The sequence below is a fragment of the Alligator sinensis genome, unplaced genomic scaffold (genome assembly GCF_000455745.1).
Source record: "Alligator sinensis unplaced genomic scaffold, ASM45574v1 scaffold746_1, whole genome shotgun sequence".
Classification (NCBI taxonomy): domain Eukaryota; kingdom Metazoa; phylum Chordata; order Crocodylia; family Alligatoridae; genus Alligator; species Alligator sinensis.
The window spans coordinates 1,445,463-1,458,723 of record NW_005841959.1 but is presented as its reverse complement, the minus strand read 5'-3'; the positions used below and the strand labels follow the sequence as shown (position 1 = coordinate 1,458,723).

The 13,261-nt window shown below is 41.9% G+C and overlaps 1 protein-coding gene across 10 annotated transcripts in view; it reads left to right on the top strand.

The window, feature by feature from the left end:
• Positions 1-13,261, top strand: part of DMD (dystrophin) — a 1,961,037-nt gene that overhangs the window by 1,847,381 nt on the left and 100,395 nt on the right. For all 10 annotated transcript variants that reach the window (XM_025200207.1, XM_014518487.2, XM_025200208.1 and 7 more), the window contains one exon: positions 5,909-5,970. In XM_025200207.1, the coding sequence (XP_025055992.1) occupies positions 5,909-5,970 (62 nt within the window). The remainder of the gene's footprint in view (positions 1-5,908; positions 5,971-13,261) is intronic.

Sequence of the window (13,261 nt, the reverse complement as noted above, 5' to 3'; positions counted from 1 at the left end):
CTGCTGAAGTAACAAGGTATTATTGTGCAAGTCACCAGGGAATATAGGCATCCCCATTCAGGCCTGACTGTTCCTTTCCTTTTTGGTAAGCTAGGGAGGGGTGGTCCTGAGAAATATATGTCTTGTGAGTCTAGCTGTCGTGTAATTTTGTTTTGTAAAAAGTTCTTCAAAACCTTAGCAATTACATAAGCTGATATAAATGAACAGACAACTTCAAAGGTGCTCTTTTATGGGCATGCAAAATGTAAAGGATTAGTTGTGCTTTTGGGCACAGTTTTCTTTCCCTGTGAAATTTCCAATGATTATATGTCCCATGTTCCCCTTCTTTCCTGTCTCCTTTCTACTGTCAGATCTTTAGAAAAGCACCTCGTAGCTCTCCTTTTGGTTTTGCACATACTCTATTCCCCTTGGTTTCCTTCAAGCGTTGCTGTTCAGAGGGCTTATGCCACACTCTTCATATCTCTCTGACCTATAAGCTTTAGAGGGACTTGTTCATCAGAGTTTGAAACTCTGGCAAACATTTTGTTGCAGATCTATTTAAGGTGCTTCTATGTTCTGAAGCATGGTTGAGCCTGGACAGAATCGCTGAGCTAGTGTTTCACTTCAGATGGTGTTCACAATAAGCCGACGTACACACAAACCCTCCCCCATTGGCCCAACCCCCAAGCTCACAATTAAATGGCCTTTGAAAATGGCAGAGGCTTATGGAGAATAGTCTCAATGGATTCTAACCTTTCCTTGAGCTGCACTTGTGTGCAGAATTGTTGATAACTTTCCACACTGAAAATGTTGAGGAAGAGGCAACACTTTCTAGCTGGAGTGAAAGAGCTGCAGCCTTCTTGTGTTCCGCATATAAAGTACCAGCAAAATCTGCCTTTACTCTTTAAAGGCACTGAATCTTTCCAGAGCTCTCAGCAACTGAAGTTCAGGGATTCCTTCAAACACTCACTTTTTTGCCCAAACAAGGAGGATACTACTGGTTCCAGAGTCCAGTCCTTGCAGTCTTCCAGGGCATGAGTTTTGTAGTTGCAGCTGAACTGCCATTGATCATATAAACCTGATACAAACCAGTTAACCCAGTGAGTAGTCATGGCATAGGTAAGGCAAAGAAATGAGCTACCATGGATACTAACTTGACATTCGTCCCCTAAAGAAAAGGGTGTTTCTTTCAGGTCAGAGTGAGGTCCTTGACAAGGCAAATAGGGGGGGTTTATTTGTTCTTTAGATTCCTGCTTTGAGTGATTAACTTCTGAATAAACTAAAGAAATCAGTTTTTAGTAAAGGCTGAATCTCTCAGTAGTTATAGGAATAGCATTTAAACACACTAAAGAGGATCATGCAGTTCAATAGCCTGGGGATGCTTGTATCCAAAATACATAACATCAATAAGAATTTAATGTTTCCCTGGATTTATAAAAGTAAGGCAAATTTGACTTTCAAGACCTTCTTAGTAAAATTGAATGTAGGGAGATTAGTGAAAACACGGTCGCACCGTTTTCAGCTTTTAATCTTCTTGTGCTGAACTGTATGGGTACTCAGCACCTTACAGGATCAAGCTGTAATATAAATCAATAAAAAGGTGAACTCACATGTAATATATGCAGTATTTAGGTTTTGAAGGCATGCCACAGCTTCTTATAGCTAAGAATGATTTCTTTGTCCTTCTGGCCAATAAAAGTATATGATTTCAGGATGCTTGTTCAATATTTGTTTGCAACACTTTCCTTAGATATAAAGTGGATTTAAAAAAAAAAATATGTGAAATCGGTGCTTTTGAAAGCTGCCAGGTTGACAGCCACAGAGAATAAAATATTCTGTTTTATTAGCAGAACAGTCAGAGACTACCAAACTTATTTCACATGGAAAATTAGGGATTTGTTTTCAGAGAGAAATGTATCCCAGGTTTAAATCCATGAGTGAATTTACTCCTATTATTTTACTTGATTTGACATGCTAACCAGTGGCGCACACTCTATTCAGACACCCTGAATGTACCTGAACATACATGTCAGGTGGCATTCTAGATAATGGAGAGACATGGAGGAATATCCTCCACTGACAGAACAGGAGAGAATTGTAGTCTCAAGGACAACCAACAGTAAAGCAGATTCCTCATACTACCCACCAGTGTCTCAGCCTGGTTTACGGAAGATATCTCTTTATGAATCTTAACTTCTGTGTTAACATGGTGAGAAGGTTACCAAGCTGTGTTAAACTGTGGGGAAACAGGCCAAGAGTATCTCATTCATTTTGTGTACACTATTAATATTGAAAAGCCATCATGGCCAGGTACAGATATTACACTTTTACCAGTGTAAGTGATTGGAAACCGGTCTATACCCCTAACAGAACAGAAGTTAAGCACATACGGACTGGTTTAAAAACTGATTTAAACTACGTGCTTATAGAAAACTGCGTAAGTTAGATAGATTCTGCCTTGGGTTCTTTGAATGTCCATACCTAGCCTGTGGGGGTCACAGTTTATGGACACTTAACTTAATTTGATTTTTAACTGTGGACTTGAAGGTTAAGGATTATTTTATGGAGTTGTTAAAGTCCTGAAGTTCCCACAGTAAAGTTCTTTCCCAATGAAGATTCCCCTTCAAAACTATTCACCTTCAAATAGAGGCTTTTTATAGCCAAACTCATGCAATTAACGTATTGATTCCATAAAATATATTTCCAATTTTATCCTTTTTTCCCCTTGTAAATGCAGTTTAACTGTATCCAGCATCACAGATTCTGTTTTATTCTCTCTGCATTTCTCCTACCTTTATTACCCATTGTAGGGAGTCCAGGAAATCGGACAGATCTGAGTCAGATCCACAGGATTTCATCAACTCCTTCATTGTAGGTTACCTATTTTCTGCTTTAAAAAGGCACCCAATCAATCTCAATTCATCTTATGTGCTTCAAAGCGCCTCCTATTGCACTGCTCATTTCCACCCCAGCAGAAAGCAAGACCTTTGTAGCATTCCCATTTTCTTCTCACTCTTTCACCATCTCTGACCTCTATTGTTATAAAGAGGAAGAGATACTGAGATCACTCAGGAATAGTTTGTTTAAAACTTCACTTCCAACTAGTATGCATTGTATCCTTGCATTTTTTTCTGTAGATATTGTCTGTGATCTCTCAGTCTTGTTCTTTGCTGTGACTTCAGAGCCTAACCTGGAAATCATTACCAAGAAACAAGCGGAAAGTAAAGTTCAGCCACTAAAATGTTCACTTGTCAAACAAACATCCTTTCTTTTAAGCAGAAAGCTAAATCAGATAGGAAGCATGCCATTTCACTGTTTTAAAGGAGCCCCATTACCATTTTTGCCTTGTCTTATACTGGTCCTCTAAAAGATGTGAAGGACAAATTCAATAAGGGCTCATACTCTGGAACATAGTCATATCAAGGTTTTCCAAAGCGCAGTGTGGGATACAAGAGGGTTCAGCATGCTCTCCAGGCCTTGATGTGCAGTCTCTGGAAGTTGATAAGAGTCAGTTCACTGATATCAATTATCTTTGTTTCAGGTCCTGCAAAGGCTAACCGCAATTTGGCTCTTTCAAGCGTTGTGCTTTTCCTTGTGTGTTTTTATAGCCATCTATTGGTTGTAGAAGAGACAAAATGACTTTTCAATATCAGAGTTCTTTGATGGCAATTTATATGTCCATATGTTTAATATCCTCTAGTTGCAGATCATTAAATATATAGCCTCTGGATACATATATTGCTACACCCCCCTAACATTGTGTTTTGTAGGTTTTCTCACACGATGCCTTGCTTTTTGGCAAGGCTGGAGGCTGTTAGCTTCAGAAATTGTCCATTGAGCATTGTTATTGTATTGCCAGTTTTCAAAATTCCTGTTCACTTTTTGTGAGCATGCCCAAAGGCATGGCTTCTTCAAATTTAGCTGGAGCTGCTAGGGCCAGAGAAAGGACTCACGAGTCCCAAGAAACAGTGGTAGCAGGAGCAACAGCAGCAGCAACATCAGTGTGTGGGATACAGCATGATGTTCTAAGAGGCAGTATAAGCAAACTGGGGGCAGCTTAGCAGAATGTACAGGCAGTCCTCGGACATACGACACAATTGGTTCCTGAAAACTGCATCTTAAGTCGAAACGTTGCAACTTGGAACCGATTTTCTCATGAGAAACAATGTTATAAATGGAGTATTGGTTCCTGAACCAAGGCCCGATACCCTATTTTCACCAAAAATACCCTAGAATTTTGTACTCGATCAATTATAGATGAGTAATATAGCCGCATTAATGCATTTATATTGTAAATAGCAATCATATTGATTTGGAAGGACTTCTTTGAGGTGACTTTGCTGGACTTTTTGAAGGGCTCTTGGTTGGACTATTTGAAGGGTTCTTGGCTGGGGTCTTCTCAGGAGTCTTGGCTGCAGGTTTTTCTGGAGTCTTGTCTGCTTTCTTAAAGAAAGTGTCCAAAGAAGTTTGGACAGATGCTCTCCAGGGAGGTGGGTGACACAGCGAACTTGTTTGCTGTTATGGCGTCACATGGGATCAAGCGTTCTAAAGTCGAGACTGATGTGAGAAAGTTGAAATGGTGTCAATTTATAAACATTGTAAGTGTGAAACATTGCAACTCAAAACGTTGTAAGTTGAGGACTGCCTGTAATGCGAATGTTTGTACAGCCCTTTTAAGTGGGACATATGATGACAACTATTACATATTATAGATTTCATCCCATATACCTTGTGAGGTATGGAACATTTGGAATAGAACAGGTAAAAAAATTCATAAATGTCAATAGCTAGTCAAAATCTCTATACCAGTGTTGCTCAACCTTTTTGCCCAGCAGGTCAAATGGGGCATAAGCTGTGTAGGGGGCAGTGACAGCCTGGCCCCTATTCAGCTGCCCAGGGGAAGGGGGCTTGGCCTGGCCTGGCCCCAACCCAGCTTCTGGGGAGCAAAGGGAGGGAGCATGATCTAGCCTTGATCCAACCTTCTCACGGGAAGGGGTTTGGCCTGGCCCCAATCTGACTGTGCAAGGGGGAAGGGAGGGTAGCCCAATCCCAGCATGCAGCAGGGCTTGGGTATTTGGCCACAGGGGGAGGATTGTGGTATTAATTGCCTCTCCTTCCCTACCGCCAAATTTGCCAGCCCATGGGGAGCCCTGTGGGTCAGATGCTATAGCTCCATAGACTCCATTTTCCCCCAGGCCATAGATTAACAAAATTAAGAGCACGTCTGCTGTATACATTTACAAAAACATCCAAAAAACCCCTGACTGAACTTTTAAAAAATATCTGTGATACAGTGAGCAACACTAATTTGAGGGAGTGATGTGTGGTATGCTATTTAAAATGAAGAACGTTTTTTAAAAAATCACTTACTGTCATTAGAAATCGGCTCCAAAATGAACATCTGAATAACTACAGCCTACGTGTATTAACTTAGTTTTTGGATCTAAATTTTGCAATTTGAACCCATCCCTAAGTATAATGTACCAGTCCCACAGCTAGCATTATAAGCAGACAAGCATTATAAGCTATCAAGCATTGGTCACAATTCCTGTTCTAGTGCCCATCGGAGACGTATGGTAGGCTGTATTCTTGGACAGAGAGAGATGTGGAAGCTGGACTACTCATTACACAATATGGAACGTGGACATTTATTTTTCCAGGCAATTTTGTCTATCATGAAAACATGAATTCTGGTGACTGGCTAGGAAAAAGAGAAATCCCTTTTAAGTTTAAACATATTTCACATAATCCTACCATTATCTCCAGCACGCTCTCATATACCCTGCACTGTGAATAAATAATAATTGAATTTTACACCTGCTAAATATGAAAATCTGTTTAAAGAAAGATTTCAACTGAAAAAAAAATGTCTGTTTTAAGGCCATTTGTAACTATTTTACTCTAAAAGCCTTCATGTTTTATCTTTTAGCCATGAGACACAAACCACCTGCTGGGATCATCCCAAAATGACTGAGCTCTACCAGTCTTTAGGTAAGAAAGATTTATTTTTGCAATTAAATGAATTGTTAAGAATAAAGATTTCCTGGGTACAACAGACGTTAAAGCTTAGTGAAAGTGAGACACATTACAGGCCATCCTGGAATTAAGATCAGGTTTTATTCAGAGCAACATAGAAAGAAAATTAAAATCTTTAATTTAAATATCAATAAATGCATGGAGTCTGGGATATGTAGTGGTCTAATTCATAAATATGTAATGCAGGTGCCTTTTGCAGATTCTTTACCTAGAAAATTTGAACCCAGACATCTGAAAAACAAAGTAGTCCCAAGCCTTTATACAGCCTGTCTATCTATATGGCAAAGACAAAGAGAAAAAATAAGCCAAGATACTATTAAGTTGATATTTGGCTGGTTGAAGGCCAGTCTAAATCATTTGCCAAATATTTTACCATATATTCTTTTGGCAATGTTTTTAATACTTGGTACTCATGGTAACTGTTATGATGTCATTTTGAGAATACAAATTTCTTGCCTTGCCTACTGTAACTTCATACATGCCTGTTGGCTGCTTTTTTTGTTTTGGGAAATTTTTGTTGTTTTCTCTCTGTGTGTGTATGTGTGTGTGGTTATATATTTGGGCTTTATTAACAGGGGCACAGCTGTGACAAAGTGGGTTTTTCCATGTGCCAGCATGGGCCATCTTTCAGAGTTCAACTTGTTGGTTTCTACCCGATTTTAATGGTCACTGTTGATATCAATTAGGGGACATCATCAAAAATGAACATTTTTTTCCACTTAAAACAGAAATTCATAAATATTTTACACTTGTATAGAAACGTATATAACAATGCAGTTTGCAGTGCAAAAATAGAGATAGGCGGCACTTCTCTTTAGAATATAATAATGTGTGGCATTTTTATAAATATTGTAAAATAAAACTGTATGCATAAAAAAAACCCCAGTGCATAAATTACAGTTAACTGAGGGCACAAGTCAAACAAGTGTTTTCTGGCCATTTAGATAGAACATAATACCAGTGTCACCTCCTTAATATTTCCATTCCTCAAATGAATGGTTTACAACATTTAGGACAAATAATGAATATGTTTCTGAAATGCAAATTCCTTTTAGTGATGCATTGGTCTCTACACAGTTTGGAGCTTATCAGAACGATATTCATACTATCCAGCTTCTTTGGTGTGGAAATCACATGAAATTCCTCATATTGTTGCTGGTCAGGCCTGAAATACCATGGAAACAGCTTTTCTTGTGGTATTTCCTCCAGTTCAGCTGGGTTACTGTTGAAAACAAGAGCTAAAGAGGTACATATAAATGAAAAGAAAAAATGTTCTGCTTTAGTTTAATTCAAGGGGGTGGGTGTGGGTTCATGCCAGTTCTTATTTTAACAATGCTTGTCCACCACCATGAATATTAAGTGTTAAAACTCTTTTTAAGACAATGACTCCTTTTACTTCCAATTTATTTCCAATGTTTTGTTTTGTTTCTCCCATGGGAGCTATCTTTTAATTTTCCTTCCTTTCTTTCCCCATTTAAATAACTATATTAAATGAATAGGTGTGAGACGCACATTTTGGGTATCTCTAAAATGGCAGTTACCTTCTTGGCAAATATTTTACCTCTGCTTGGGATGATGGGGCAAAAGTCCTGATTACTTTGATACCCTGTAGATTTTAGGTTTGAATACCTGATTTGTATGTATTTTTAGGATTAAACCAGGTGGTGGCATATGGGAATAAAATAGGCCTGGAACAAGGTTTTCTTTATACATCCTCCTGTATAACGAAGCACTGACAAAATGCTGCTGAGGAACCTGCAGAGGTTTTTCGAATTGGGTATATTCATCACAGCGTAACTCGTAAAAATTGTATAATACAAGCATAACCCATTTACTCTTGAATAGAACCCTTAATGTGTTTTCTGTGCTTTGCTTTGCCTCAGGTCAAATCTGGTAATAATGGGATGTTTGAAGTCTTTTCAGACTGTTAGGTAACATTTTATGTGAAAAAATACTATTAGAGTAGATTTTGCATTGCATACTTGTTAGCTCCTATTATTTTCCCCCACATAAAGATCTAAATTTTGTTTCTCATTCATGTGAAGGAGTTTTACTAGAGAACTTCAGCTGTTTTCTTTCAGGCTACACGGTATTGTAAAAGTACAGAAGAACATATGGATTTCATAATCCAGGTACATACAATAGGATAATTGAGACCAAGCCCATCTCCCCTGTCAGAGTTTTCCTGGCCATTTTTCAAATTCATACCTTTCGCTTCAGGGAACAATCTTTCTGAATGATGTAGCTCATTCTCATTGTACATCCAAAATGTTGACTGATGAGATGCCTTTCCATAAAGGTAGCACATTTTTATTTTGGTTCTAATACATCATAACTTGTGAGACAATCCTTTTGTTTAACCTACCTTCTTGTGAATTTCTGAGGGTATAATTGTTTGCAATGACTGAAGAAAAAATAACACACATCTTGGGACATGTCTCCTCTTATGGCCTTCATCTACAAAGGACATATAGGTAAAATGGGAAGCAGTAGGATTTGGGGAGGAGGTTGTTAACCCATTTTCCTCATAGATTCTTGAAAGTTAATAAATAAATTTTTGACCCATGACAGGATTTCCAAGTTCCAGAATGTATTTCCTTTAGTATTTTTCTAATATTGCCAAGGACATCTGTTTCTTGTTTTGGATGCTTGCAAAAATTAAGATAAAGTGACTATTTATAGTTAGCTTTAGTTAGACAATTACATTATACAGCTAATAAACATGGGAACATGGTACTGTCAGAAAAGATCAGCTTGCTTGCCCTTCTAGTCAAGTATCCTGTCTTTTCCGAGGACACAGAAAAATCCCATAGTAGGTAATTATAGAATAGCCTGCCCACAAGGGAAGTTTCTTCCTAACTGCTTCAAGCTCATGCACTGAAGCATTGCAGTCTAATAATGATAATTGGTAATAATTGTAATATATTTGGTTTGAATTTTAACAAGGATGTAATACATCTCCTATTTCCCTCATTGGTGGTTGTTTCAGGTAAAGATTCTTGCTTGTGAGTTATTTTTAAGAGCTTTTGCTAGACTATTTTTCCCATTATTTAAACAAAGTACACATTTCATCACTGAGAGATTTCTTATTTATTTCATTAAGTGCCTGTTCATGGCCCTAGATGTGGTATTTTTCACTCTTCTTGTAAAGTTACCATGTCTCATAAGCAGCCTATCAACACTAAATGGCTTTTTTGTTTGTTTCATAATCACATTAAAGTGGCACTAAGTAGCTGAGATAATGACCTCAGCTACATCACTTAAATTGCTACTAGATGTTCATCCTTTAGTTATGTAAATTCAGTATGTGGGAAAAGCTAATACTGTAATGGAAAAGGTAGTAAAAATTAGTGATGCATGAATCTAAAAAGGTTTAGAGGTATGATTCAGATAAACATTCCAGTTTGGATGCACATCACTAAAGACAAGTGTCTGCCCCGCTCTCCATTATTCCAGCAACTGTTTTAACTGCTTTCCATTCCACTTCTTCACCTTGTTACCGCTTTAAGCCTATTACTCACTCACCCTCCAATTTAGATTTTCCCACTTCTCAAAATCTCTGGTTTACCTTTGCTATCTTCCAGAATGCAAGAAGCAGAACTTTTCAAAGGAAAAAAAAAATTGCTTAATTCTTCAAGATTATTTTTTTAAATGGAACATTACATTGAAAGCAGACTGGGTGTTCTTCAATTGCAGAAGGCAGGGTAGATTTGCACCTTATAGACTAAATCAGAGATGTATAGTATAAGCTTTAAGGCTAGGGACAGAAATTACACATCGACTGATTTAACTTGTAGGATTACCATATTTCCAGGAACAAAAAAGAAGACACCTGTGGGAGGGGAAGAGGGGGAGGGGTATATGACTGGGGGGACAGTGATATGCCTGTGCCCTGCCCCTCACTCCTAAGCCCCTGCCCCCCCAGTGCTTCCAGTGCCCCTCACTCCCGACCCACAGCCCCTGCCCATGGCCCTGCCAGTGCCTTTCACTCCCGACCCAGAGCCCCCAGCCCCAGCCCTGCTACCTACGTAGTTACTGCCTGTGTGTGTGCACATGCACACATGCACACACACACTTCCTGGGGCCCGCGTGCAGAGCCAATCACCTTGCCTGCTGCTCCCAGCCCCAACTATGCAAGCTGCTCATGCCTGGGAGGATTGCCCCTCACTCCCGACCCACAGCCCCTGCCCATGGCCCTGCCAGTGCCTTTCACTCCCGACCCAGAGCCCCCAGCCCCAGCCCTGCTACCTACGTAGTTACTGCCTGTGTGTGTGCACATGCACACATGCACACACACACTTCCTGGGGCCCGCGTGCAGAGCCAATCACCTTGCCTGCTGCTCCCAGCCCCAACTATGCAAGCTGCTCATGCCTGGGAGGATTAGAGGCAAAGCAAAAACCTGGATATCTGTTTGCATTTTGAAAACCCACCCAGACACAAGGACACTGGGCCAAAAAATAGGACGTCCAGAAAAACCTGGACGTATGGTAACCCTAGTTTAAGTGAGCAGAAACTTGCTTAAACTGTAACAGAACATAAGTTCAGTGCTCATAAATTGGTTTCAAAATGGCTGAAACCAGTTTGAGATAAACCTGGTTGGATGTAGTATCAGACCTAAGTGACTGAGGTCAAACCAGTTTAATGAACTTCTGTCCCAGACCCCTTCCTAGTTTAAGTTAACCCAGAGTCCACTAGCATCCCAGCATGCACTGTAGCCCTGGGCTGGGCTGTGCTCTCTGCTCCAGTGGAACAGGGCTGGCCTCACCCCTCTGCTCTCTAGCCCGAGCAGGGGTGGGAGCATGGCCAGATGCTGGCTCCCCTAAGGTGAATGAAGGAGGGAAGATGCTTATTCCCTGCCTCCCTCCCCTGTCCCATAGCACAGACCCCAGCAGGGGTCTGCCAGGCAGGGACATAGCAGCTCACTGCCAGGCATTTCTCCACTTGCTGCTCCAGTGGCGGGGGTATGGCTAGCCCTGGCAGCGCTGTGAAGTGAACAGAGGTCTGGTTTTAATTCCCCTCTCCATCCTGTGTCCCAGTGGTATGGACGCCAGCTGGGGTCTGCCTAGCTGAGGCACAGCAGCCTGTATCAGGGTCATCCCCCCCACACACACTACTGCAGGGGTGGGGGATGGCCAGGTGCTGCTGGCATGTCCCCCTGTAGCAAAGTGGGCAGAGAGGGGTTTTATTTCCTGCCCCCCTGGGACTCCAGCCAGGGTCTGCCTGGCCAGGGCATAGCAGCCCCTGTCAGGCATTCCCCCAATCATTGCTGCTGGACGGCAGGGTGTGTAGCCAGCCCCAGCAGTAGCCTCAAGTGAACTGGCCAGGGAGAGGGTTTAATTCCCTAAACCCTGTCTCACTAGTATGGACCCAAGCTGGGGTCTGCCTGGCAAACCCCCCTCACTGCTGTTCACTTGAGGAGGGCTGGGGGCATGGCAAGATGCCAGCCAGCATGGCCGATTGAGGGTGGGGGTGGAAGTACATACCCCAGCTGTGGTCCTTAGGGGGCAGAGAGGGGAGGGGGAAGAAGCTCACTCCTGGCCCCTTTGCCTCTGAGGGCCATGCTGGCCAGCATCTGGCCATGCCCCCCTCCCCTGCCACTACAGCAGTGAGGAGGGAGCATCAGACGCATCCCAGCTTGGGTCTGTGCCAGTGGGACAGGGATGGGGGGGAATTAAACCCCCACCCTGGCCAGTTCACTTGAGGCTGCTGCCAGGGCTGGTGACGCATTCCACCTCCCCCCAACGTAGCTTCCCTGCAGCTGAGGGCACACTCTAGCACCCCCAGCTTCTGGCCTGAGCTACTGCAGGCATGTGTCTGCATTTCCTGAGTCAAAAGTGAATGTTTACTCACTTGCAAATTCATTCAATTTATGCAGGTTAGTCCAAGCTGTAAAGATTGAATCAATTCAGGTGCCGGCTTTTTGAATGTCTATCCATAGCCTAATAAGCAGCAACTTACTTCATCAGATGCTGCTGCTTACGACATCTTATGCTATCCGTTTCTGATTTAGTTACTCTATAAGGTGCAGATCTACCCTGACTTCTGCCTGATTTAAGACTAACATAGCTAACTGCCTCATTCTGGAATTAGTCAGTTATGGAACTAAAGCTTTAAACTGATATCTAAAGTTACATCTGCACTTTGTTACAATGCCCCAGTAAAACTTGCTTTATTGGGTATAAATGTTTTGCTGACTGGTATTACTCTTCTCCAAGACATCCATGTAATGAATGCAAGATTTTCCTCAAGATACATTAATGTCACCATAAACAGGAATTGCAGCTGATAGATGCAGTCAGGAATGTTGACATATGCATCTGTTTATCTCTTTGGCTAGGGGCAGACATTACACATAAACCGGTTTAAGTGATCAGAAACTGGTTTAAACCCGTAACAGAACAGACGTTCAGTGCACATAAAACAATTTGAAAATGGCCGAAACCAGTTTGAGATAAACCTGGTTCAATGCAGTATCAGACTTAACTGATGTGGGTCAAACCAGTTTATACAATCATAGTATCATAGTAGCTAGGGTCAGGAGGGACCTGAACAGATCATCTAGCCTCCCCCCCTGCCACAGGCAGGAATGAATGCTGGGGTCACAAGACCCCAGACAGGTGATCATCCAACCTCCTCTTGAATTTGCCCAAGGTAGGGGCAAGGACCACTTCCCTAGGAAATTGGTTCCAGATTTTGGCCACCCTAACTATAAAATATTGCCTTCTGATCTCTAACCTAGACCTGTTCTCCATCAGCTTATTACCATTGTTCCTCACCACCCCAGGTGGTGCTGGGGAGAAAAGGGCTCTGCCTATTTGCTGATGATCTCCCCGGATGAGTTTGTAGGCAGCCACCAGGTCCCCCCTCAGCCTCCTCTTGCTGAGGCTGAACAGGTTCAGGTCCCTCAGTCTCTCCTCGTAGGGCCTGTTCTGCTGCCCTCTCACCCTCTCTCTGAACTCTCTCCAGGCTGGCCACCTCCTTTTTAAATTGCAGTGCCCAGTACTGGACGCAATACTCCAATTGCGGCCTGACCAATGTCGCATAGAGGGAGAGTATCACCTCTCTGGACCGGCTTGAGATACATCTTTGGATGCATGACAAGGTATGGCTGGCCATGCTGACTGCGGTCTGGCATTGGCGGCTCGTGTTCATCTTGGAGTCAATAATGACTCCAAGATCCCTTTCCGCCTCTGTGCTTTCAAGAAGGGAACTCCCCAGCCTGTATATATGCTGTGGATTCCTTCT